Source organism: Tenrec ecaudatus, chromosome 6 (genome assembly GCF_050624435.1).
Source record: "Tenrec ecaudatus isolate mTenEca1 chromosome 6, mTenEca1.hap1, whole genome shotgun sequence".
In the NCBI taxonomy this organism is placed as follows: domain Eukaryota; kingdom Metazoa; phylum Chordata; class Mammalia; order Afrosoricida; family Tenrecidae; genus Tenrec; species Tenrec ecaudatus.
Window position 1 is genome coordinate 81923443 of NC_134535.1, and position 26527 is coordinate 81949969.

General features: G+C 58.5%; 1 protein-coding gene across 4 annotated transcripts; it reads right to left on the bottom strand.

Moving 5' to 3' along the window:
* Positions 1-446: 446 nt before the first annotated feature.
* Positions 447-21633, bottom strand: NR4A1 (nuclear receptor subfamily 4 group A member 1). Of its 4 annotated transcripts, XM_075551654.1 has the most exons (10): positions 21456-21633; positions 16972-17059; positions 14873-14979; positions 13336-13505; positions 4419-5290; positions 3582-3711; positions 3196-3347; positions 2694-2896; positions 2424-2602; positions 447-1216 (listed from the first exon to the last, which is right to left on the bottom strand). In XM_075551654.1, exons 4-10 carry the CDS (start codon positions 13358-13360, stop codon positions 960-962), a joined length of 1818 nt encoding a protein of 605 aa, XP_075407769.1. In that variant the 5' UTR covers positions 13361-13505; positions 14873-14979; positions 16972-17059; positions 21456-21633; the 3' UTR covers positions 447-959. The 4 variants fall into 4 exon arrangements, with proteins under 4 accessions (XP_075407769.1, XP_075407771.1, XP_075407768.1 ...); XM_075551656.1 differs by lacking the exon at positions 13336-13505 and having other exon boundaries at positions 21456-21632; XM_075551653.1 differs by lacking the exons at positions 13336-13505; positions 16972-17059; positions 21456-21633 and adding an exon at positions 16355-16485.
* Positions 21634-26527: the final 4894 nt, after the last annotated feature.

A 26527-nucleotide genomic window follows, 5' to 3' on the forward strand; every position in this document is an offset into this window, starting at 1 on the left:
ACGCACCTGGCTGCTAACCAAGCCTACAGGGAACGCCTGGTGATTGGCTGAAAAAAATGGCCACGACATACCTGCTGAAGCACCATTCTGCTCAGTCAGGGTGCCCAAGAGTCAGAACCAGCTGGATGGTAACTGGTGACTGGTTTTTGCAAACCAAGACCTGTTGAACCAAGTCAGTAACTACCCCAGGTTTAGCCAGAGCCACCGTCTCCGTGAGTATGCAAGTATGGGTATATGGGGGGTGGGAGGAAAGGGGTGCTGTCAGGGACCCATCAGCCACTCCTCAGGAGAAAGATGAGACTCTCGCCTCCCGTAAGGAGTCACAAAGCTTCGGGAACTATGGATCGGAATGGACTTGATGGGCGGCAGTATTTTTAGGTTCGCTGTGTGTATTAGGGTCAGAGAACAAGGTGTCAGAGATAGACAGAACCCCCAGTTTTGGCTACATGTCTATTTTTTATTCAATATATTAAATATATTAATCAGAAAAGTCACATACTATAAATCCAGGAAAATACACAAATATAAATGTCAGACTCTGTCATCTGTCTTCCTCCTAGGGTGACAGTGTATGTACATGGAGGAGGAGGCTGGCGGGGAGCCCCATCCCTTCTTCCCAACCCCAACTCCCACCTTAACCCCTTCCTTCCTGTATTTACAACAGCGTTCGGCTTATTTACAGCATGGCAGTGTGTGTTAAAAAGTTTATCTTACAAAAACATAAAGGCCAGGGGTGGGCTGGGTGTAAGACAATAGTGGGGGGTCCTCCCCACGAACGAGTCCCCCCCATTCCCCAGGGCTCTTAGAGCCAACAAGGAGGCCAGCAGGCCTTGGGCTCATGCCCAGTGAGGGGCTCGGAGGGGTGCTCTGCTCTGGGGTCTGTTGGCCATGGGCTAAAGGCACGTGTGGGGCAGTGTGCAGGCACACACGCGTGTGCACGCATGTTCCCGGGGCTGGGGTCAGAAGGGCAGCGTGTCCATGAAGATCTTGTCGACGATGGGTGGAGGGGGCACCAGGTCCTCCAGCTTGAGGTAGAAGATGCGCTGCAGGCCCTGAGTGCACAGAGTCCGCAGCTCGGGCAGCTTGCCCAGCAGGCGGGACAGGCAGCTGGCCGGCTGGGGCTCGCCCGCCACAGACGAGATGTGCTCCTTCAGGCAGCTGGCAATGCGGTTCTGCAGCTCCTCCACCCGCCGAGGCTCCTGCAGCCCATGCCGGTCTGCAGACAAGGATGGGACTTAGCCACCCACCCCAGAGCCAGACGACCCAAGACCTAGAAACCCCAACCCTGGGTCTCTCCTGTTGCTTCCTCACCCGCCCCCGGCACCCTGCAGAAGCTCACATGCACACCAGCTCATGTGGAGTCCCCATCGGGAGCCTACGAAGGAAGTTTCCCCTCGATGTCCTTCTAGGCCAAGGGGGAAACAGGTCGGGAGGGGTGACAAGACTTGTTAAGTCATAAAGAGAGGAGAGGCACCCTGGTTTTCTGGCTAGGCTACTGACTGCCTGAGAAGCCCTGGAGGGTGGCAGCCATGTGGCTGAGACACCCTCAGAGGCAGCGAGTCCTAAGGCACAGCAGCCCAGGCCCTCTTCAGCCAGACTGGGCCAATCCGGTGTGACAACCTGCTAAGGTTCCACTGGACGTCAACAGGGGAGGGACAGTGGTGGGGCTCTGGAGCCTTTGGAAATCAAAACTGAGCAGGATCCCCTGTGCCTGGCCCCCCAAGAAGCCATCCTCTCTGGACACGAGGGTTCATGCATACATGGACAGTAGCAATCACGTAAAGTGCAGGGGCAGGCACAGCTAATCAGGGCAGCTAGGGTCAGCACAGCAGGCCTGGGGAAGCTGGGGGGTGGAGCATGGGAAGGAGCCCCGAAGGCATCTGGACGGGTGCCTAGTGACCATCCCTATCTCCCTATCTTTCTGTGTGTGGGTTACACCCCCAGCGAACATTTCTAAAACAGACATATCGGTGACCACCATCACGCACATGTCTGAGTAAACAGTCCCGCACAGTTTTCTACGGCTTCCTTTCCAGGAGTCTCTGGAGGGACTTGAACCGCTGACCTTTCAGGTTGCAGCCCAGTGCACTAACAGCACCACCGCAGACTGCAGCAGCGTCTTGGGTAGCTCTGAGCGGGGGTTAATTCGCAGACTTGATTGGGCTTTGGCGTCAGGTGAAGCTATGCCTGCCCCAGCTCTACCGCCTTTCTGCTGTGCTGCTCTGAGCAAGTGTCTGCCCCTCTTGGATTCTTGCCTGCCCCGTGTCTCAGCAGGTTTGAGCAGGAGCAGGAGCCTAGGAAGTGCTAGATGCCAGCCCCTACGGCCCTCTCCCCTCCCAGACCACCACCCTGCAGAGGACTAAACAGCTCCTCCACCAGACCCCTCCTCAAGCCCCCAGGGCTTCCTGGTGCTATCCGCTAACCGGTGATGAGGACAAGAGCAGACAGGCAGGCAAAGGCAGGGACGTCCACGACCAGGCTGTGCAGGGACCGAGAGAAGGCCAGGATGCTGTCGATCCACTCGCCGAAGCCTCGGGTACACTGCAGCCGATGCAGCACCAGGCCCGAGCAGAAGACCAGCTTCCCCTCGCCCGGCTTGGACCTGGGGGTGGGGGTGGACACAGAGGCCGTCAGGGCGGCCCCAGGGCGGGCAGCATCGGGGGACGGGGCCAAGGCGCTGGCGAGAGGCTTACCGGTAGGCCAGGCGGAGGATGAAGAGCTCCAGAAAGGCGGACTCCAGAAGCAAGTCCTGGTCGCAGGGGGCCAGCTCCGCAAAGCCGGGGATCTTCTCCGCCCACATGCGGATGACCTCCAGGGACCCCGAGAGCAGGTCGTAGAACTGCTGCACGTCCCCGGCATCCTCCTTCCCAAAACGGGGCAGCATCAGCTCCTGGAACTACGAGGGTACCCAGCGTGGTCATAACCCCCGAAGGTCCCGCTGGGCTGGCCGTCTTGGGGGAGTGGGAGAGGCTACAACTGAAACTGGGCCCTTGCTCCTGTTTGCCACTTCTCATACCCGGCCCCAGGACTGTCTTTTTTTTTTTTTTTTTTTTTTTTGCCTAAGTGGCTCCGAGGTGTCGAGTTGCCCATCTGGTCAGCCCAAAGGGGGCTCCTGTTCATTTCAGTGTGTGGAGTGATGCACCCCACCCCACCCCAGGCACTGAGTGCGCCCTCCCAGAGGGGCGAGGGCCTCACCTTGGAGTAGTCCAGTTTGGTCGTGCTGGGCCCCGAGTCCAGGTGCGCCCGGACCAGCGAGGTGAGGAGACTGGCCGGGGAGGCATCTGGGGGCTGCTTGGGTTTTGAAGGAAGCCGGCCCCGCCGGCCCTTCAGACTGTCTGTCCGGACAACTGCAGACAAACAGGCCACGGTGAGGGCAGGGGGACACCACCTCATGCCCCCTCAGCCAAAGCTGAGCACACAGACGCTGGGACATGGGGAGCCCGAGCCCCAGGGGCCCCCACCTTTCCCACCCCTCCTAAGGCAGGCCGAGCTCAGATCCAGCAGGGCAGGTGTACCTAGGGAGCTGGCCCCGCCCTGCCCACTGAGACGGGTCTGCCCCCTGGCCCATCGCAGCCACCCACCTTCCTTCACCATGCCCACTGCCAGGCACTTCTGGAATCGGCAGAATTGGCAGCGGTTCCGCCTCCTCTTGTCCACAGGGCAGTCCTTGTTGGCGAGGCAAATGTACTTGGCGTTTTTCTGCACTGTGCGCTGGAGTGGGGGGGGGGTGACACGGAACAGGCTGTCAGAAAGTGGGGTGGGAGGGGGGACCTTCCAGGGGAGGGCACTGTCCAGATCCTGCTGCCGACGCAGACAAAAGCGCTCTCTGTTCACAGCTATTTTTTTAACATTTGGGTGGCAGGGAGGGAGAGACAGGGGTTGTGGGGTGGGGAGGAAGAGGAAAGTCTAGGGGGCCCTGGAGGAACGTTCTGCCCCAGGACAGAAGGTGAGGGCCGGGGCGAGGTCTCCCCAGCAGCCCTGACACCTGTCCATTTCACTGTGCTCCTGCCCGCCTGCCCCTTTCGCGGGGCAGACAGAGCGGGCCGGAGCGGTTGGGGTGGGGGCGGGAAGCTAAGCGGGCACCCAGCGCTGGGACAAATACACAGCTTGTTCCCGAGGCCACCCCCAGCCCTCTCCCAGCTCCTTTCATCTCCTGCCAGGGACAAGAGGGTGTGGGGGGCCCCCTTCCTGGGACCTTGAAGGGGAGAAGGCAGGCCGAGCAAAGCCAAAGGCTGACCCCCGGACCCTCCCTTTCTATGCCCCTCAGCCCGTGGCACCTTCCTACTGGCCCCGAGGCCTCTGCCTCTGGGGGAGCCCAGGCAGGCTTGCCCCTTTGCTGCAGGGGAGGAAACCGGACCAGGGAAGGGACCTGGCTGTCCCCACTTCTTCCACAGGGGCCCTGCAGGCCTGGGGCTCACCTTGAAGAAGCCTTTGCACCCCTCACAGGTGCGCACGCCGTAATGCTGGCAAGAAGCGTTGTCCCCGCACACGGCACAGCGACCCTCGCCTGCCCCGGGAGTCCCACTCAGGGCCTTGGCTGAGGCCACGGGCGCGTCCAGCATCCCCGAGCCATCCAGGTGTGGAGAGGTGGGCCCCAGGCCTGGGAAGGTGGTCGGCATGGCATAGCTCTCCCCCTCCCCCAGCTGGTGGGCGGCCTGTGAGGGGTAGAGCTTCAGGGGGCTCTGGGGGAGGCTGTGGCCAGTTGGGGAGCTGAAGGAAAAGAAGGCTGGGGGTTGGGGGGGCCCCGAGGCCTTGGGCAGCTGCTCAGTCCATGCCCGCAGGCCTTCGTAAGTCTGGCTGGGTGAGAAATGGCCAAAAGAGCCCTCCCAGGGAGAGAGCTGGGGCGGCTGGAAGCTGGGCGTGGACGGGGAGGGGACGGAGCAGGGGCTGCCATAGTAGTCGGAGCCGCTGGAGGACAGGGTCTCGTCCAAGGGGCCGCTCAGGGGGCCTGGGTAGCAGCCATACACCTGGAAGTCCTCAAACTTGAAGGAAGTAGAGGCAGGGGAGGTGGCTGAGGACGAGGACGTGGAGGAGGACGTGGAGGAGGCCGAGGAGCACGGCTGGGTGGTGCCCGGCAGCTGGTAGAGGAAGGTGTCAAACTCTCCCGTGTAGCCGTCCATGAAGGTGCTGAAGCTGGGCAGGGCCGTGGGGGCAGCAGGGGCCGTCTCGGGGCTGGCCAGGTCCATGGTGGGCTTGCTGAGCTCAGGGGTCAGGGGGTCGCTTGCCAGGTGGTCACGGGCTCCTGGGCTCGGCGCTGGAGTGGCATACTGGGCTTGGATGCAGGGCATCTCTGGAGAGGGAGAGGAGCCCCAGCGGGAGGGGAGGAGTCAGTGCCCAAGTCGAGTCTCACTGCATAGGCTAGGCCCCAGGGGCAGCCAGGTGGCAAGAAGCCCAGGCAAGAAGCAGGACACAGAGGCCCGAGGGCTGTGACCAACCACAGAACCCAAGATCCTGACCCCTGGCCAGAGCACCCTTCTCAACCTACACGCCACAGAGTCCTTGGGCAGTGGCCCAGCCAGAGTGGGCTCCATCGGGAGGCCCGCCATACCCCAGTCAGCCTGGGAACCCTGGAAGGCATCTGGCCAGCGTTTCTCTGCTGGAACAGGGGGCAGCTGTATTCCTCCAGCCCCCTGCCCCTTCCTCACGGGCGGGCGAGGGCTGGGAGAAGCAGCGGCAAAACCTGATGCCCGATCCTAGGAACAGGTGGGCTCACATCCTGGGAGTATTCCCAACCCTGCCCAGGCTTCTCTTCTGCAAAACTCCTTCTGGACCCCGGCCCTCCAACTCCATGCCTGGAAGAAGGGCACCCTGGGGAGAGGCGAGAGGGGCTGGAAAGGAAGGCCCAGACCCCACCCAGCTCCAGAAAGCGGCCGAAGGACCAAGGCAGCTGCCCTTGAGCCTGCCCCCACCCTACTGAGCAAGGGCTGGGGCTCCCACGTGCACCTCAGTCCTGTCATCTGGGGCTGGGCACCCCCTCTGAACTGCCTGGGAGGCTCCCAGAAGCCAAGAGAAAGGGAATCCTGTTCTCTTGGGGATCGGGGGCCCTGGCTTCAGACCTCTAAAAGCCATATGATGGAGAAAGACGGAATGGGAGAGAGCACAAGCCCCGAGACTTCCAGAGAATGGCCAGTCCCTAAGAAGTTCCCCACGACGCCTTGAGCACCTCTCCCTCTTCATTTTGTAGGAGGCAACACCCAGAAGTAAAATAAGACACCTTCTCTGAGTATTCTCCTACCTAACTCCACCGCAACAAATACACGTCCAAAAATCCATACAGAAAAGGTTCATAGAAAAAAAAGCTCTATTCTCTAATAATTCCATTTTCCCACCAACTTCTTGAAGCCCCTAAGGGAGATTTCCCCCCCTTATAATTACACATCTGAATTTATGAGTGTCGTGCTAACAGAAATAATGGTCTCTCCTACTTCTGAATTCTTGCCTCTTAGGAAAGATATCGGGGCATTTAGTTCTCACATTTACCATCGAGGGGAGGGGGCACTCAAAACAGTCCAGCAGAGGACATAAGGTGGTATGCAGAAGCAGAAGGAGCCTACCCCTCCCTGGACCTCTCCATGAAAAGTCAGAACAAGTCAATCAACACACACACATCTTAAATTCAAAGATGAGTCAAAATTCATGCAGGAAGTTGCAGGACAGAGCAGCCCTCCCTCCCTGGTTCCTGCCTGGGGTCTGTGTAACTCCAGCCCATCAGTCAAGGAGAGGGGCCACTGGGGAATAATCCCAGCTGAAACTCAAAGAGTACCAGGAATCTAGGGGTAAGCAATGGGACCAAGGCTGTCAATCACCACCTCCCAGCCAAGAGCCCTGGTCCTAGTCCTCCTCCCTGCAGGGCCACCTCTACCCTTGGCCTGGCACACACCAACCCAGGCAACTGAATCGCTCAGAGCTCTGGCACCACTTGCCTGGAGGCGCCCATTCTCAGCATGCAGTCCTGGGCACCTGCTCCCGATAAGGGATAAGGGAAGCCACGTCTCCCAGCAGCACTGGGACAGCCTGGCAGGGATGGGCTGGAGGGGGGAGGAGAGCGGCAGCCACACAGAGCAGGGCAGTCCAGCCTTATTCAAATCCTGTTTCTCCACTTGGACGTCCCACATCCGGATCAGCCCCCACCAACCTATGCCCCCCCCTCCAGCTTCCACTCTGTGCAGGTACGGAACACAGAACCTATATCCAAACCCACTGGGTGGGAGGAGCAGTCCCCTGAGAGGAGGAAGAGGCGGAGTTGAAGGAGGGAGTGGGGAGAATCCGGCTTCAGGCAGGTCCTGGCAGCAGTGTGGTTTCCTTCCACCTGTTCTCTTGAACAAGCCTGAGACTGCACCCTCCCTACCTGTGACATCCTGCAAAGACTACAGGGTAAGGGGGACCCAGATGCTGGGGGTTCAGATCCTCCCAGAGCCACCCCCCTCCTACAGGCTCCTGTATCCACAACTCCCTCCAGGGTCCCCAAGGACAAGGATTTCCACATCTACACATACATACACACACACACACACACACACACGATCCAAGTCACAGCTAAAAAAACACCACCACTCCCTGTGCTTCTAGAAAGGGACCTTACTCCTGCCCTTGCGAAGAAGACTCACTTCTTCCAACAGAAAGCAAACGCCCCTCACTGTTTGGCCACCAGCATTAGCCATTCTCTTAGGTGGTCGCCGAACACAGCCAGGGCAGGTCACGGCAAACTAAGCGATTAAGAGGGACAAGCGGGAGAGGAGGCTTCCCAGGCTGGGGGAACGAAGACCTTTGGGAAACCGGGGCTGAAGTTCAGCTCGGGATACCTTTCTTGAGACCCTCGCCAGCACCCTAGTCCTGAGCACCGTGTCGACTTGGGACGTTGAATTCAAGCCAGCTTCTCGCTGGACAAGTCTAGGTTGGCGCCAACCCCAACCCCCTGCGGCTTCCCCGTGCACTGACACTCCCCCCTCCGCGGCGCGATCAATCTGGGTCCTCCCTCACCTGGCTTCGACCGCTGCCTCCCCAGCCCGGGGGCACCGAACACCCGGCCTCCTGCCGGAGGACCCTACAACTCCCTTTCTGCCCTTGCGTATATTCCATCTCCTACGGCCAGCACCCCTAAAAGCGAAAACCCAGGGACCCATGCAGATGCACGCTCCCTGCGGGGCACGTACCGGGCCGAACGGTTCCTGCGCCCCTAGCCCGCCACCAGCGCCCCGAGTCGCAGTCTGGTCCCGCGTGCGCTCCCGCAGTCTCCGCACACTCCCCCAAGTTTCACAGCCTCCGTTACTGGGGCTCCCCGGCCCAGCCGGACCCTCCTCTTAAGCGCTCCGTGACGCACTGGGGGGGCGGGGGCGCCATTGACGCACGCAGCCCGGCGAGCTTTCCATACAAGGGCGCGGGGGGCGGCGCGGTTCCGGCGGGAGGCGGACGGAGGGAGGGAGGCGCGGGGCCGGGGAGCCCGAGGGGGCGGGGCGAGAGGGGGGCCTGGAATGTCTGCGCGCGTGACGCACGCGGGGTTCCATTGACGCAGGGAGCGCGGAGTGTTTGATCTATAAATAGGGTCCTAGCACCCGCGGAGCCGGCTAAAAATAGCAGCTGCGCGCCTCGCCAGGCTCTACCCTCCCCCCCAACCGGACTCAGAACCGGGTCGGGGAGCCTCCAGGTCCGAAATAACCAGCCGGGAAGGCCAGAGCCGAAGAAGAGGGCGCTGGAGAGCGGCGGCCGCGGGGCTTCCCCGGGGAAGGATTTCCTCGCCCTCGGGCTGCTCCCGGGCAGCTCGGCCACACCCGGTCTCTCGGGCTGGCCTCCGCCTTGGCCTCTCCAGAGCTCTTTCTGGAGGCCTGGGGTCTCGCCCTCTGCTGCCGCTGGGCATGCATCTGCTGGGACCGGGAACCCAGGCGAGCCTGCGCCCCGAGCACCGCCCGGGGTGCAGCTTCTGCACTGCACGGTGCCGGTCTTCCCCAATGTGGCTCAGGCCAAGAGGTCACTCCCTCAGATGACAGTTAGGGTCCTGCTTACGCTCTCCCTCCAAATTGCCCACACAAGGTCTTCCCGGGCAGTGCTTCCCCCAACACCACCACCCGCAGGCTTCACCCACCGGACCTGGGTTCTTCACCGGGCCCTCTCCCAGCTCTGGGGGCACCCTACTTGGGAAATTCCCGCATTTTAGAACCCTGGGTGGCGCCTAACTGTTCCCCTTTCTGGAAATAAACGGGCTCAGAGATAGGGCACTTGCTCAAGGCCCCACAGCAGAGCAGGGGTACCCACTCCACTGCCAGTTCTTCTAGGGTTGTCTTGTCACTCTCTCCTACCAGGACAGCTTTCCTCCCCAAAGGTCCAAGAGCACCTCAACTCCCGCCCCACCCTAGCAGCTGTGGAGGGGGCCGTTCTGACCATAGCACCCGTCTGTGGGGCAGATAGGAGCCTGGCAGGGTGGGTGGCATCAGAACTCAACAGACTAGAGCCTCCTGGAGCCTTCCTGGGCTCTGCACCCTATCCCACCCCAGGCCTAGGGCCGCCTGACCAGCTAGTTAAGAGAGCAAAGATGAAGTGCTCTCTTAGAAAGTTAAAAAAGAGGGAGCCACTCACTGCCCCCACCCATCCTCCCTCCACACTGCTCTCTAGTGGAGTCTACATTGGGGTTCTGGAGCTGTCTGTATGGGAGCACATAACCTCATCTTTCTCCTGAGGAGCAGCTGGTGATTTTGAACCTTCGATCTTGTGATTAGCAGTCTACCACTTACCCAACAGCGTCACCAGTGAGTCAACATCAATAGAGGCTGCACCCACCCACCCACCTCACTTTCACTTCATCTAATGACCCCATAACACTTCCCTCTGCCCTCCAGGCACTTCCTGCTCCCCACTTCCACCCGTTTCCCACATGCCTGCCCACCCACCTGAGCACTCTGCAAACATCTCAGAGAATGGGTCCTCTCCTACCCCCTGCCCACCACCCCATTTCTGCTCCGGATGTTTCTCAGGCACCGTGTCATTGTGACAGTGTCAGGACAGTGTGGAGTAAAACGCATCCAGGATCTCCACCCCACCCCACCCCAGTCCGAGTTCTGTTTTCCTTTGGGCTTTTACATACCATTTTGCTTAGGAAAAAAAGGATTCCTCAGTTGCGGAAAAATGATTTGTGAGTCACACAGGGCTTTTATCTGTGCCTTGACTTATCAGGGCTCAGCTCATACCTGGCCTTAGCGCTTGGAGTTCTGCTAACCTCCAGCCATCCCAACCACCTTCCATTGGGAAACTGGAGAATGCTGAGGGGCTGGCTGGGCTGACCTGTGGCCTAGGTCCTAGCCTCCCAACCCACCTGCAGCCCAGAGCCCACTTTCCCCGGCTGTAAGGCTGCTGCAGTCCCGCCCCTTCAGAGAGGGACAAAGGGACAATTGCAGCTGCCCCTTGGCTAGGCCTTCAGAGGAAGCCAGGGTGCTAAATAAACCACTGGTAAAATAAGTCAACACAGCATAAGAAGCAAAAGGCAGTTTCTCCTGGTGGAAACACAACTGGGCTCCCATCAGACTCACCCCTCAGCCAACACAGGGGGGAGGCAAGGAAGGGACGTGGGGACCCAGGCTCTGCAGCCCAGAGGCTCTCCAGGGCTGGTGGCCTGGGGACTCTGAGGGAGGTGGTGCCCAATTGGCAGCAATTCTGGGGAAGGCATCATGGGCACACTGGCTCTGGGATGCTCAGAGTACAAGCTGGTCCCAGGTTGGGCAGAAACCCTCAACGAGCCAGCCTGATCCAGCAGCTTCCCGGGACAAGGTCAGAGGGTACACTGACTCGGGTGAGGGAAGGCCAGGAATGATGGCAGACATGTCCAAAATCACAAACAAGGACCAGAAGGTAAGACAGGGTCATGATGACACGGGAAAGGCGGAGAGAGATGATGTCATGCTGGAAGCCAGAGACAATGCCACAGAGTTGGGTGTCTTCATCAAAACCCCAGTCAGCCTGTATGCCCTCATCACCCCCACTCCTCACCACCCCGACAAAAGAACTTTCAGTTACACCTTTCCACAAGCTATTTCACCCACTGGGTACAATCTTCTTCTTCCCATCTACATAGCCCTGCTCATCTTTCCAGATTAAAGTTCAAATGCCACCCTCCTAAGCTAGCTCACTTCTTCATACATGCTATGATAGTTAAGGTTTGGTGTCAACTTGGCTGGGTTAATTTTCCATGGTTTGACAGAAAAGACCTAGTAATTCCCTATGATGTGACCTAACACAATGTAATCTCTTCCATAATGGGATCTGCTATGAGCAGCCAATCAGCTGTAAGATTAGTTGTACCTTAGTTCACAGCCCTGATCCAAACAAAAGAATGAAAGTTTCCTGGGGGGGGGGGGAGCTGCTTCTAATAAAAGTGGACACTGTGGAAAAACTTACTTGCTTTTGGCTGAGTGTGGACCCTGCATCTGGCTTGCCCTCTGACCTTCAGGTCTTTAGACTTGAGCCAGCAGCCTGCCATGTTGCCTACTGACCTGCCTACCCAGTATTCTTTAGACTCTGTGATCAGAAGCCTCCAGCCTGACATCTGATCTATGGACTTGGAGCCTGCCTGTTTCTACAGTTGTGTCTGCTGCGTCCTTCACGTAAAGAAACAAAGATACGCATAAGCTTCACTGGTTTTGTCCTGTAGAAAACCTAGCCTGAGACACAGTGCGAGGAACAGGCCTTGGCAGGAGGCAAACCAAGTGTCAAACCTTCTTCCACTGAACTAACCCTTTCAGGTTCCGGAATCTGATTAAGGAGGAAATGGGGGCTAAGCCACGGGATTCACACTCAGGTTCCTAACTTGCAGTTTTGTGCTGGGCCCGCTGCCCTTGACCCTGAACTCTAGAAGGGACGACTTCTGACCCCACAGTCCCTGCTGCACTGCTGCACACACACACCACAAAGGCAGGCACCAGCAGGACCTGGAAGGGGATCCTTGGTGAGACGGGCAGCTTCCACTTCCTAATCTATGTTCCAGTCCCTGGGTGTGTTCACTCTGGGCAAGTCACCCAGTTATATTATGAGGATATTAAGCCATGATTTGTGCTCTTTCCCGTGTTATACTCGCCCCTGACCCCCAAAAGTGTCCCTTAAAAATGTCACTACTGTTGGGTGCTGGTTCTATTCCGCCACATAGCCTTTCTGAGGCCGAAATCTTCACAGGAGCCGAAAAGCCAGTCCTGGTGAGTCCAAACCCCCTGGCCTTTCGGTGAGTACTTAAGTGCTGCACCACTACCACCACAGCTCCTCTATGGAAACTGGTGGTGGAATGATTGGGCACAGGAGAGCGAGGACGAGTGCGCTGTAAAGAATGTGACAGCATCACTGATGTGTCCGTGTTGGAATCGTTAAATGGGCACACGGTATGTGGCATGTATTTGCACCGCAGTTCCTAAATTCATGCCCGGAAGGGAGCGTCGACACTACTCAGATGGATGTGGGCACCACGGGAATTCACTGCAGACAGACTGGAGTGGGTGCTCCTGGAGTCATCGGGGCTGCTTCTCCGCTCCCTCAACAGCCGCATACAGTACGACGACAGCCCGGTGGAACCTCAACACCTGACATTCGAAAGGGGTCCTCGCGTATCTACACTGCACCATTTGTGAACCATACCCCTGGCCTTGACCCTCCTAGTCAAACCTTCTGGGGCCCAAGCCCTTACCAGAGCCCCGCCCCCCTTTACCAGAGCCCCACCCCTACCCCCTAAAAGGAGTTCAGCTTCCCTAGCAGATAGGCCCCGGTCTCCCTCACTTTGGATGGGGGACCCATTAGTAAAGAGCCCAGGTCAGAGCTGGCATGCTCCCCAGCCAGCAGGGTAGCATGAGGTTGGGTACACAGGAGTGGAGGAAGTGGAACCACACAGCCCCTTTCCCACGCTGCCCGCCCTCCTGGCTCAGCTGGGCCTGCCCCTAAGCTAAGGGCAGGAACCTGCCTTACTTTCACCAAGGCCTCGCCCTTCCCACAGGGTGGGCACTGGGTGAGAGCCTTGTCTCTGCCTGCTGAGAAGTGGCCCTGGGAGCTTCCCCTCCTCAGCCCCAGGGCCCAGTGCCAGCCCTGACACAGCTGCTTCCTCTTCCTGCCAGTGGGCAGGGGGACTGGTGCATGGGCAAAGGGGCAATGCCAACTGCCCTGGGGCAGCAGGCAAGGGCCAGTCTGGGAACCAGGAGTGATGACTGGTCAGGCTCAGACCACTGGCTCTTATCTCCCGGCGCTGGTCCAAGCCCTGCCAGATGATTGCACATGTCATTATCTGCCCGCAACGGGTTCCCCAAGGGAGCACCTGTCAGCCACTATTCCCACCCCCACCCTGACCCCGGCCCTCAAAACCAGAACCAAACTCACTGCCATCTAGTCGATCCTGACTCATAGCGACCCTATAGGAGTCCAAGATGGAAGGGCTGTCGAGACATCTGGAGCCCGGAGGCCTGGGGTGTGACCGGAAGCCAATCTCTGGGGCCTCTCTGAGACTCTGGGGCCTCTCTGAGACTATGCAGACATCCCACGTCCTGGAGCTGTGGGAAAGCAAGTCACAGGAGAAGCTCCAGATGGAAACCGAGCGCTGTCAGGGGTCTGGGCTCAGGGGGGCCAACAGCAGGATCCTGGGGCTGGCAGTGGGCAGGGGAGAGGAACTAGCAGCACCCTTCCCCCCAAGAACCCGAGATGCATCTCCCCTCTTCCCTTCAGGGCTGGAGGAGAGGAAATGGGAGTCTGCCCTCTGCCTAGAAGAAGCGCCATCCAGCCCCAGAAACATTCCAGAGTGCACGCAGCAAGTGCTCAATGAATCCCCAGAGAAAATGGGTAAAAGGACTACAGGCCATGGGGGCCACCCTCAGGCCAGTGGCTCTGCTACTCTCCAGCACCCCCGCCCAAGCCAGAGACATGAGCTAACTGCCAGTCCAGCCAGCCAGCCAGCTGGACTGGGGCGCAGGCCTAGCAGCGCCCGACTCCCCTGGGAAAGCTCAGTATCTGCGTCCTCCTCACCTCCCCCTGCGTGCCCCCTGGGCCACCCCAACTCCTGGTCTCTCCTCCTCCGTACTCAGAGGGCCTCCCAGAACCTCATGGACAACCACCAGCACCCATCAAATTCCCCAGCTCCCGCTGAGGGCCCCCACCCAGCCTCCTTGTCCAGCAAAACTTCAAATTCCAAAATAAACCCCACTCAGAGAGCATGCAGCAGCCAGCCGGAAAGACTGATGCATTTCCCTATTGTTACGGTATTGGTATTTTTAGTCGCAGGCTCTGGATTCGTTTAGAGACTCACGTTCAAAAAGGGGGGGGGATTATTTTTGAGAACGGAGCAAGCGCGCCCAGGAGCCTCCCACGTAAGGAGCCGAGACGTGTTCCATGTCGGGTCGGAGGCCTGGCCTCGGGCCGGGGGCAGCGTGTTTGTGGCTGGCTGGCTGGCTGGCAAAGCCGCCTGACCTCGCCCCAGTCCTGCTTCTCAGGCAGCTGGGAACCCAGGCGAGACAAGCAGGGAAGGGGCTGAGGTCTTAGCAAGAGTAGGGGACCCCATCAACCCCTGAGTCTCCACCTGCTGAGAGGGAGTGGGTATCCTTTGGCACCCTGGCGGACAGACAGCACACTCACTTCTGAGTGTTCCCCCCCCTGCCTGAGCAGACCCAGGACTCCCCAGGACTGGGTCACTGGGAAACCCTGAGGAAGAACATGAATGGGATCCCCTATTCAGCTCATGTCCCCCATCCGGTGTCCCCTGGCCCCCGGCTCCAAGTTCAGCTTCATCTGCCAGCTGCCATCAAGTCCATTCACCCTCATTCCTGCCACCTGCATTGCCTGCCCCCACCCCACGTCACCCCTCCTTTCAAGGTCAATGCACACTGCCCAGCTCCCGTGCCTCAGTTTTCCCATTTCCAAGACTCACCAGCTTCCACCTCACTGTCTGTTCTGACTCCCAGAGATCCTGAACAAGCACCCGAAGGGAGTGTCCCTGGGCTGGGTGCGGGCTCTTGCCGGTGGCCTCTGGGAGTCCTGTGGGGAGAGAGACGTGACTGCCTGGTCTGCCTTTCCTCCCAGTGGAGGCCTGTCACCAGCAAAGCAGGCTCAGGACTCAGAGTGGACACCCAGCCAGCATGTTCTCCTGTGTTTATATAGCAGAAACCAGAGCCTGTCTCTGGGGAGAGGAGCCGCCTCAGGGCCCTCTTGGCTGGGGCTTGACTTTGGCCCAGGTCAGCAAGGGCCCAAAATAATCAGCTGATGGGAGCCCCAGTGTGAGCGTGACCCTGGGCCCACGCCCGGGCTTGGCAGACAGGTGCCCACGTCACAAGACCAGCTCCAACGCTCATGTGGCCCCGCTGGCAGCCCCTCAGGGTGGCCTTGGCAACGTCTGTGGCATGGGAGTTCCACCCCACCTCCGCAATCGCCCAGACAACGGGTAAACCCCAGGATGCCTGCCCACCGAGGCTGGCTGCCGTTACCCCAGAGGGATAGGCTGGCACCGGAGTGCAGGCTGGGGAAGGGAGGCACTGGCCCAGTGATGTCATCCTCCCTCACGTGCTTCCCAAGCCAGATCTCCGGCTGACCAGGGACACCTGCCTCTCCCATTTACAGTAATTCCTCCCCCCACCCCCCAAGCCCTAAGGTTGGTGGCAGAGCCTGCTTGTCAGCTGGACACCAGGTGCACCCTGGCCCTCGGAGTAAGTGAGCACTTCCCAACTCTCCACCAGGCTCACACTGGACACGTCTTCCCCATCCCAGCTCCCGCTCTGCAGCCTGTGCACAGAGTCTACAGGGGGTGCTGCTGGGGAGCTGAGGCAGCCCCTGGGTCAGCCAAGCACCTCTCAAGGCCTGGAGAAGGGGAGTTGCTTAGCGATGCTGCTGTTTAGGGAAAGAGGCGGAGGACCCACAGGGACCCTGCCTCAGACTCCAGGTGGGGCCAGGGCTCTCTCTGTTGCAGTGGACCCAACCCAGGCTCTCAGATCCCAGGACCAAGGAACATTTTGGTGGAAAAGCTGCTCCTGCTCCCCAGCCCTAGCCTTCGGACAAGGAAGGGGTGTCCCCTTAGATCAGGCTCGGGCTGGTCCAGGGCTCCAGGAGGCTGGACGCTAGGTGGAGTCTGCATGTGCTGGGTGGGGGTAAGGTGGGGTAGGTGAACAGGTGAACCTCTGAGGCGTCTCCACCCTGTCACGCCACTGTTTCATTGGCCAGGGGAGGGGTGCGCTGAGTGGCCACAGGTCAAGCTTCTGCCTGTCACCATAGTGGAAGGTCTGTCCCTGCCCTAGCCCATAGGATCAGCAGAGTCCACTTAAGCCATAGTGGTTGCCTCCCTGACCCATGGACTCCGGGGCCCTACAAGCTCACCATGATGGGGGGAGCAGCCAGCACCCTTTTGGGATGGCCTACTCACCATTCCGAGTAGATCACAGTCTTTTGCATAAACTCAAGCCACCCCCTTTGGCTTCAGGCTGGTCACCAGAGAGAGGCAGGGACTGGCCTCTGTCCACGGTGGCAACCTGGGAGGGAGACTCAGCCGATTATGGTGGAGCAGTGGTCACTACAGGGTGTTGTCTGCCTTCCCTTCATGAGGGAGCTCTGGGGCCATGTCTACACCCTAGAAAGGAGTCAGTTGCCACCTAGGTCTGCCCTCAACCTCCCTGCCCAGCCCAGAGCGCCCCTACCTGACCTTACCCCATCAGCTTACTGGAAGCAGGCGTGCGCTGCCCTGGAGGGCTGCTGTCACCACCCCCTCACCCCCAGCAACCCAGGTCACCTGGCCCAGAGCTCTCCTGCTGAGAGCCGGGCTTCCCCCTGCGCGCCCCCGCAGCACCCTCAGCACCAGAGAAATCTCATCTCGCAAGCGGGTGGTACCTTGCCCGCTCTCAGCAGGGCTTCCCCTCCACCCCCAAACCACATCCGTCTCAGGCAGTTCCATACCCCCTGGGTGGAGTGGTAGGGTGGGGGAAGTGGGTAGTCTGCTCAGGGGCCCCTGGGGGCAAAAGGACAAGAGAGGAGCACTTCACTTACCCCTAGGGCAGACAGCAGGCTTTGGGCCCATCTCAGGGAGCTGGTCACCAGGGAGGGGCAGGGGCTGGCCTCTGTCCATGGTGGAGGGCTGGGAGGGAGAGAAGGTGTGAATGGAAGGCAGATGCAGGCAGGGCGCACAGTCACTGTCGGGGGAGGAGTGGAATCCAGACATCACTTAGGGGTCAAGGCAGCCCAAGGGCCTCCCTGGGTGAACATCATGAGGCTGGAGACCCATACCCAGGACAAGTAGCTCTTGGGGCTGGGAGATATGGTCAGGACAGTCCCTCAGTCTCGCAGCCCCGGATGCACACAAAAGGGCATCTGTAGGCTGAGGAGTGGAGCCATTTTTAAGAACAGACTGGAGCTGTAGTACCGATGAAGAACACAGCTTTCCCCCAGATCCTGGATGCTTCCTCCCCCCAACTACCATGATCCAAATTCTACCTTGCAGGCCTGGATAGGACAGAGGCTGTACACTGGTACATATGAGGGCTGTAGGTACAGGGAATCCAGGGTGGATGATACCTTCAGGACCAAGGGTGTGAGGGACGATGCTGGGAGAGTGGAGGGTGAGTGGGTTGGAAAGGGGGAACTGATTACAAGGATCCACATGTGACCTCTTCCCTGGGAGAGGGACAGCAGAGAAGGGGGGAAGGGAGACTCCGGATAGGGCAAGATATGACAAAATAACAATGTATAAATTACCAAGGGCACATGAGGGAGGGGGGAAAGGGGAGGGAGGGGAAAAAAAAAAGAGGACCTGATGCAAGGGGCTTAAGTGGAGAGCAAATGCCTTGAGAATGATTGGGGCAGGGAATGTATGGATGTGCTTTATACAATTGATGTATGTATATGTATGAATTGTGATAAGAATTGTATGAGCCCCAATAAATTGCTTAAAAATAAATAAATAAATAAATAAATACATTTTTAAAAAAAGAACAGACTGGAGCACCCCTCTCTCTTTCAGGGGCTCTAGCTCCATCCCCACAGCCTGGGCAGGGGCTGGGGGGTCAGTCTTCTGACCAGAACCAACAGGACCCCTCATCCAGCAGCTTAGAGGGGACAATCCCCAAATGTAGGAGGATCCTTGAGAACAGAGTGTGTGGGCAGGAAGAGGCTGGAACCCAGACGGCCTGGGTTCAAAGCCTGGCTTCTGCACTCATACCGTTGGGCAAGCTCCATAACCTCTGCTCCTCCAGTGCCCCACTGCAAAAACCAACTACCACTGGCTGGCCGGTCGTCGGCCGTGAAAGGCGTCAGTGTACCCAAAGGGCTTAGGGCAGTGCTGGGTCCACAGCCGTGCTTGACTTACATGACTAGTGATGGCCATCAAGTTGACCCCTGACTTGTGCTGACCCCCTCCATCATGAGACCGGACTGCTGGCTGGTTTCTGCAGCATGTAGCCAGCTGGAAACTCCACTGACACCCACCTGATTGGCACCATAATAGCACTCCCACCTCCACTCACCCCTGAGAGGCAAGTGGTACTTGAGGTGCATTGGCTGGGAATCGAACCCAGGGCTCCCATGTGGACAATGAGATCTCCACCACTGCCTCGTCACTGCCCTTCTCACATGGCGGTCCGGGGAGAAACTAACCGAGGACACATATAGTCACCCTAGAACTGAGTACCTAGTCCAAGCCACTTCTGGGTCCGTGGCTTCAGACCTGCTTCCAGAACAACACAGCCAGTCTCCCACACACAGCCAGGCCCGAAGGGGGGGTCTCCCTAATACTGAAGAGGAAGGCAGCAGCGTGGGGGCGGCAAACATCCCCTGGAACCAGTCAGGCCCAAGCAGAGAACCCAGGTCCTCCCCAAGGCATCCCAGGGCCAGGGCCAGAGCCAGAGCCGGGCACCCAAAACTCACTCCTCAACACTAGGCCCCAAGAATGAGCAAGTCTGGGGCAGTGAGGTGGGGTTGAAGTCAAGTCAGTTACAATCAGAACTGTGCTGGGGGTGGCTCAGAGAAGAAAGCATGGCTCCACAGTGGAGTGGGGGCAGTAGGGAAGCATCAGGCTGGCCCAGCTACCCCACCCCACCCCCCAGTCTTCCCCACTCCCACCTCTCCTCCCCTGCTGTTCTCTCTGCCTGGACTGTCACTGCCCCACGCCCTCTCATCCATCAAGTTTCCATTCCCATTTCACTTCCTCACAGAGTACCCCCCAACTCCCACCCCATCACACTCATCTATTTTTAATTTATCCTCCAGACCACTGTGTCTGATCACTTGTCAATCACCTGTCTCCCTAATGAGACCAGAAGTGAGGATCCTGCCTGACCACCAAGGTGGGGTCTTCTCTACAACAATGTTCAGTAAGCATCACAGAGAGGAGTCCTGGTGGCCTAGTAGGGGGTGCATCTGAATCTGAACCACAAGGTCAGCAGTTCGCAACCAGCTGCGGCTCAGTGGGAGAAAGACGGGCGTTTCTGTTCCTGTAAAGAGCTAACCGTCTCAGAAACCCACAAAGGCAGTTCTACCCTGTCCTACTGGGTCCCTCTGAGTTGGAATAGACTCGGTGGTAGTGAACAAGGGGCGGGGGGTGAGGGATCTGAGCTAAGACGCCTCCTTGCGGACAGCTCCGGAAGCTGCCTCTTCCATTCCCGGACAGATCAGAGCATCTTCTCTGTGGTGAGTCCCACCCCGACTCCAAAAGCCTTCCAGCCCTGGACCCCAGCTCCACCACCTGCCCACTGTGTTCCTCTTGTTCGGTGTCCACCAGTCAATCCCGACTCATAACGAACTAACAACCATCTCCTCCTCCCCTGCCGTCCCACCAAGGATGTAGGTCTTTTCTCTAAACACTGCCCTGAGACCATCTATGGCCTCCTGGGGAACAACCTCTGCACTGGCCAACGCCCCCACCCAGGCACAGACTTGTTACTGTTGTTAACTATGATACGTCGTTAAATATGATACTTGTTATTGTTAACTATGATACATAGGAGTTGCTGAATGGCGTGCTCCAAACAGTGCTTTCCCAGGTGCTTTCGTGTTTCTGCACCGCAACGTGAGGAAGAGCTATAAACAGTTTACCAGGGAGGCACAGAAAGGTTAAGCAACTTCGCTGAGATCACGCAGATAGGAACTGGCAAAGCTTGAAGAAGAACCCAGACAGCCCGGGACCACCACCAACACCCACCACCCACCCTCCCACCCCCCGACATCTGTGCAGAGGGTAGAGGCTTCTGATTACAGAGAACAGTGTGACAACCTCTCACCAACAGAACAGGGACCCAGGCTTTGGGGCAGCTGAGCCAGGTCTCCTACCAAGCCTGACTCCTGAGCTGACTTTCTGAACTCCCCTAGCCCAAGCCTGTACACTCAGCCTCAGTCACAATCAATAGGCCCCACCCTTCAGTCCTGTTAGGAGCCCTGGTGGCACAGTGAATTAAGCACTGGGCTGCTAACTAGTCAATGGTTCAAACCCACCAGCTGCTCCCATAGGCGCCGGAGGGAGAAGGCTGTCTGCTCCTGTGACGGCTGACAGTCTCAGAACCCCTGCAGGGAGCAGTTCTACTCTGCCTATGGGTCCCTGTGAGTCAGGATCGCCTGGAGTGTCTGTCCTACAGGCCACATTCAGAATCTCCATATACATTTGTCATTCACCTCAGTCCAGAGGCACTACGAAAATGTCAGCTTTAAATTTTCGTCCATGTTACTAATCTAAATGGCCATTTGGAGTATGTCTGGGACCATGCCTTCTGACCCCTGTCCGGGTGATATATGTCCCCAATCCACTGGGACCCTTTGATGTGAATCCACCTACACTACCAAGCCTTCATGTCTCCAACACATCCATCACCCTAGCCCCTAAACCAGATCAACACACACTTGACTCTCAAAAGGGCTTGCCTCTACTGAAGCATCTCTGCCCACCAAGGCACCTATCAAAAATGGTTGAAGTCCAGGAATGGCACCCCCCCCCCACGCCTCCCAACACTCCCAGCAGAGGGGCTGCTCCCCGCAAGTACGGGGTCTCCATGAGGCAAGAGGCTTCAGAGGCACAAAAAAACTTTGTCCTGGCAGATGAGACTCCGAGTCCCCAACCCAGCTCCGCTCCAAACTCCGTGAGACCCTCTCTCTGGGCTGATTTTCCCGCCTCAGACCCCTTCAGGGCCTGCGGGCAATTCCGGGCCCTCGGGACCGGCCTCCTGGCAGCGGAACTCAGAGCTCCTGGAACTCGGTCCCGAAGCCAGCAGGGAAATGGAAGGAATTTCTCCCGGCCTGGCCACCTCCGGCGCCCCTCGCGGGCCAAACCCCACCCTTGGCGAGCTGGTTGAGAAAGCGTTGGCCGTCGCCCTCGGGGCCTAACTGAGCCAGCAGGTTCCGCTGGGAGTCTAGTCCACCCCGCTCCAGCTTCCACGCAGGGCTCCTAGCGCGGCCCCGAGTCCACTGTGGTGCAGCTGCAAAGCACCCCCACCCGTCCCTGCCGGGCCTCCCCCACGGTCCACCTGGCCCCTTCCTACCCGGCCCCTCACCTGGCACGGCGAGCTCCGCCAGCCTCTCCACCCCCGCTTTCCGGGGTCGCGCTCCTGCCGGCGGGGAGCTACTCTGCACCTCCGCGGCGCCCATCCCCGGAGGCCGGGGAGCGCGGGGGCCCCCCACCAGTTCCGCCGCCGCCGCCGGGAGCTCCGGCTGCAGCCGCACCGCCGCGGCTCCGCTCCCCCGCCCCCGGGAGCCCCCAGCCCCGCAGGCCTGGCCACAGCCGCGCCCCCCGCCCCCGCAGCCCGCGGCCCGCCGCGCCGCCGTCTAAGCCGGGCGCGCCTCCCCCGGCGGGCGGGCGGGCGGGCGGGGACCGTGACGCGCGCGCCCATTGACGTCTCCGGAATCCCGGCGGCGGCCGACGCAGCCTCATCAATGGGGCTAAAAATAGCTGCGCCCGGAATAGCCGCGAGCGCCCCGCCCCGCGGCACCCCTCCCATCCAGGCCCCCAGCACACCCGGGCTGCACCCGCGGTTGCATAACCCGCCTCGCTGCGGCTGGAGAGGGGGGCTGTTTTTCAGGTGAGGCCTCGCCAACACCTCCGAGAGACCGCGAACCCGGAGCTGAGGTATAAATTGACTCACCTGGGGCTTCCCCTGAGGAAGAAGTGGAAAAAGAGGCCCAGAGAGGCCCCGCAGCGGCCCCAATGTCACACAGCAATTCGGCCGCCTTGGCCCCTGCCTCTGAGCCCTGGGCACCCACACCAACTTTTCTTAGCCTGTGTGCTGCCAAGGGTGGAGAACCCAGAATTCAGTGCCGGCTTCCAGACAAGAAAGCAGTTTGGCCAGAGCAGGAGAGGGCTTTCTGAGACACAGAAATTTCCCTTCTGAAGAGAAGCAGCCGCAAACTCCACTAGGCCACCAGGGTCCAAAAACCTCACTGCCATAGAATCAATTCTGATTTCTGGCCACCCTGTAGGGCAGGGTAGACCTGCCCCTTGGGGTTCCTGAGACTACATCTTACTCCCAATAGAAAGCCTCATCTTTCTCCCGCCCCGCCGAGCATCTGATGGTTTGCCTTCATGACCACTACACCACCAGGGTAGATGCTCACAATAAGTTACTTTCTTTCCCTTGTTCTCCCCGGGAAGTCTGACCTGTCCATGGACAAGAATGCTCAGGGCCCTTGACACACTGGCCAGGAAGGCCCAAGGACATCCCCCTCCTCCCACCTCCTCCTCTGACCAGTCCCAAGCCCCTGGCTTCCCCGGGAGGTGGAGGTACTTGTAAGAGTTCCCTTCCCCGGACTGGGGCATTCTTTGGGAATGGAAGGACAAGCCTGGACTGAGTTAAATCCTTCACCCACCCCCCTCCCCCAGGGGCGGCTGGAGCAGTTGGGGCCGGGTCTAGCTGGGGGGCTGGAGGCTAGAGTTTCTGCTCCTGTAGTGCCCGGCAGCAAGGCCTCTGAAAAGACACAGGCCTGTGCTCTGAGCTGCCAGTCAAGCAGCCACTCATTTTTTGGAGTTGCCTTAAATTATAAGCTTAAACACTGATACCCAGCTCCCGTGCCCCCACTCTGCCAAGAATCTCATCATCTGCACTCTCCGAAGGAGGCCCTCCACCCCACTCAGTCTTCATTCCAGAGACCACATTCCTCTCCCCACCCCCTTGTCCACCCCCACAAACCCTTTTCTGGACCAATCCTAAAACCCCTGCTATACTCAAGAAGGCTCCTTCTCTCAATGCCTCATAAGAATCCTCAAATCTCTGGTTGGTCCAAAATCACCTCCTCCCAACCTTTGCCTTTCACTCCCACCTCCCCTCCCTGCCCTGATTCAAGTGTGAAGCCAGTGTGCAGGGTAAAGAAACAGAGGCTCTGAAACAGACAGTGAAGCAAGCGAGGGGACCAGCTCTTCCTCTAGCCCCCCCACCCCGCCCACCCACCACCCAGGACCCTTCTTCCTATGTCCTACTTCAGCAGCTGCTGCCTGATGGGTTTCCTAAGACACCACCCACCCCAGTCTTTTTCTTGTTCCCAGAAGTCTAACTTTTGAAACGCATTTTGAAATAACTGCCTGTGTGGGAGCAATGCATGTATTTGGACAGGAAGGGAAAAATAAAATAAAATTTAAAACGGGCTCCGTTACCAGCTTTTCCATGAACGTTTCCAGCCCACAGAGGTCTCTCCCTTCTATAAATACTTTAGTACAACTTGCCTTTATGATAAACTTCCCCTCCCCCAAATCAAATCAAATCAAACATATATTAAAACGTGGCCAGCTGGGACACACAACCTGTGTAGGTCCTGAGGTGGGGAGAGGAGCTTAGGCTGAGGTTGGACACTGTTCCAACCCTCCCCAGCCTTGTGGCTTCCAGAAATTCATTGGCTCTCACTGGGTTGCTCATCTGAAACACAAGTGATCGCATACACATCTTGCAGAGTTGTCATCGATAGTGGGCACAAAGCATGCCTCAAGGAGGCAGATCCACTATTCTGTAGAGGAGGCTTTCCCCAGCTGCCGTGTTTGTGCAAGGGAGCTGTGGGCAGAGGGGTTATGCCATGGCTTAGTGTCATTACTGATGTCATTCCAGCCCCTTGTCATCATCTCAAATCCTGGCTGGTACAAATGGTTAATGGGCTCAGCTACTAACCCAAAGGCTGGAGGCTCAAGCCCAACCAGGGGGTGGACGAAGAAAGGTCTGGAGATCTAGTTCAGAAAAAGCTGCCCCTGAAACCTCTGTGGAGCACGGCACTACTCTGACACACGTGCGATCCCCACGGGTCAGCACTGACTCCCTAGCCACTGGTTTCTCTCAGCCAGGCGGTGACCAAGCCAGGACCACAACCCAGACCTTAGAACTCCCAAACCAGTCCTCTTTCTACCCACCCTCATGTTCCTTTGTACCTTGCATATCACAGTGGAGAAAGGTTGCCCAAAATCTCACAGATAGTAAGGAGCAAGACAGAGAGCTGTGGGCTGCAGGACCCAGGATAGAAAGCCAGACCCCTCACCCAGCCTTTCCTCTGGAGAATGATGAGGTTTTCTGCTCCTGTAAAGAAGTACAGCCTTGGAAATCTGAAGGGGCAGTTCCACTCTGTCCTATGAAGTCACTGGGCATCAGATTTGACTCTTGATGGAGGTGGGTTTTCTTCTTCCCTATCTTCTACCTTCCCATGCCAAGGTGGCCTCTCAAGACCAGCCCTCCAGATTCCACTGCGATGCCAGCTCTTCAGACAGATGCTATGTTCATGCCCTTCTGGTTCCTCGCCTTTCCGTCGGACAAGGAGGAGCCAGCTTTCTGCTGCAGCACCTCCCCCACAGACTCTTCCAGAATATGGACCAGCACTAGCCTGTCCTACCTTCGAGCTCTGCAGGCAGCTTCCCTCCCTCAGCTTCCCCATCTGCCATGTGGGCTGTGTGCTGGTTCCTGAAGGGAGCCCTCGTGGCATTGTGGTTAACCTGGTCTCTCCCATTTGCCCCATCCCTCTCCAATGAGATGGTACACAACCCCTTGGTCCAACTGCACCTAGTCAGGGAGATACCCTGCTCCACCCAGGCCCTTCCACTGCAGCAGGGAGGAGCAAAAGGGAGTCTTCTTCCCAGGCCCTGCCCCACAGAGCAGAGGGGCTGTGGAGGGTATTTCCCTTCAAGGTTCCCCTCCTTATCATGAGGGGGGTCTCCGTGAGCTTCCCACATTCGAGAGCAACTAAAGGGCAGAAAAATGAGGGCACAGAGGCAGGGCACGGCCCAGATGGAGTGGTTGCCAAGGCAGGCAGTCGGGGACAGCTTAAGAGTGAGACCGAAGGCACTGATTGCAGGAGCAGTGGGGCTGGAATTCATGGCGAGATCCCGGCCGCCACCCCCGACCCCCGCCCGCCCCACCAACCCTCCAATCTAAGCCAGAGATCTTTATTTTAAAAAAGAGAGAGCTTCCTTTTTTTTTTTTTTAATTACAAAATGAAACATGCTTGCTGTCAACAAATGCAAACGTGCCAGGCTGCGTGCCTGACGACGTGAGGCCGGAACTACCACTCCCAGCGCGGTTTTGTAATCCACCGGTGTCCGCTTCCAGACGGCTTTGCACGTCGGAGGGTGCGCTGGGGAGGCCGGGCCGCACCTCTGGGCCGGAAGGCGCAGGGCAGGGCCACGCCGCGGGCCGCAGGCTCCGCCGTGCCGCACGCCACGCTCCCTCCCGGGGGGTGGCTGGCGGGGCCGGCCGGGTGCGGCCAGGGGGAGCCGCTCCTCCCGGAGGGAGCCCGCGCCGCGTCCAGCCAGGATTCCATTACATCACCCGGCGGCTCCGTCAACGCCGCCGCAGGGCATTGGCTGCCGAGCCACTCTGAGAACCAATGGCACGGTAGCATGCAAATTAGGCAGGGAGCCTTCCCTCCGGGGCTCGATGCATGCAAATAGACGTCGTGACGAAGAGGGGGGCGTTCCGAAACGAGGAAGAGCGGGGTCCCGAGAAGCCTCCGGGGCTGGTTGGGGACTTGCCGTTCCCGAGCTGGTCGAGCCCGCCCCGGGGAGAACCGGAGTGTAATGAAGGGCGAGTGCGGTCTTTCCAGTTAGAGCTCGTTGCTTGAGTATGCAATGAATCGAGAAGTGGTGCAAAAATGATTGAGGTCAACTTGGAACCGAGAGAGACACACAGAAATCGGAACTGGATTCGGAGAACACACAGGCCAACGCTCCCTCTGGGACGCAGCAGTGAGACACGCAACCTGCTGGCCCTGTGCTGACTGAAACCCAGTCAGTTGGGGAGACTAATGGTACACCCAATCAGCGAGCTAGTTCACCGAAGCTGTCACAGCGTGGGTGGAAGGCCAGGGAAAGCAAGGGGTGACTGAGGACAGAGGACACAAGTAGGGTTTGCTACGTGGGGGAGGAGGGGAGAAAGGGCAAGTGTTCTAGGGAGAGGGAACAGTATGTGGGGAAGCTTCGAAGTGGGAAACTGCTTCGTTCATTGCATCAGCAGGATAAGATAATGGAAGGGAGTCCCGGGATTAAGGGGGAAAGGGCATGAAGCTGAAAGGGGAGCCTTGGGCTAGGTTATGCATGACTTTTTCCGTAAACTCCACTGTAAGCCCTGCCCTTGCGTGGTCTGTTTTCTGTCAACGACCCTTTAAG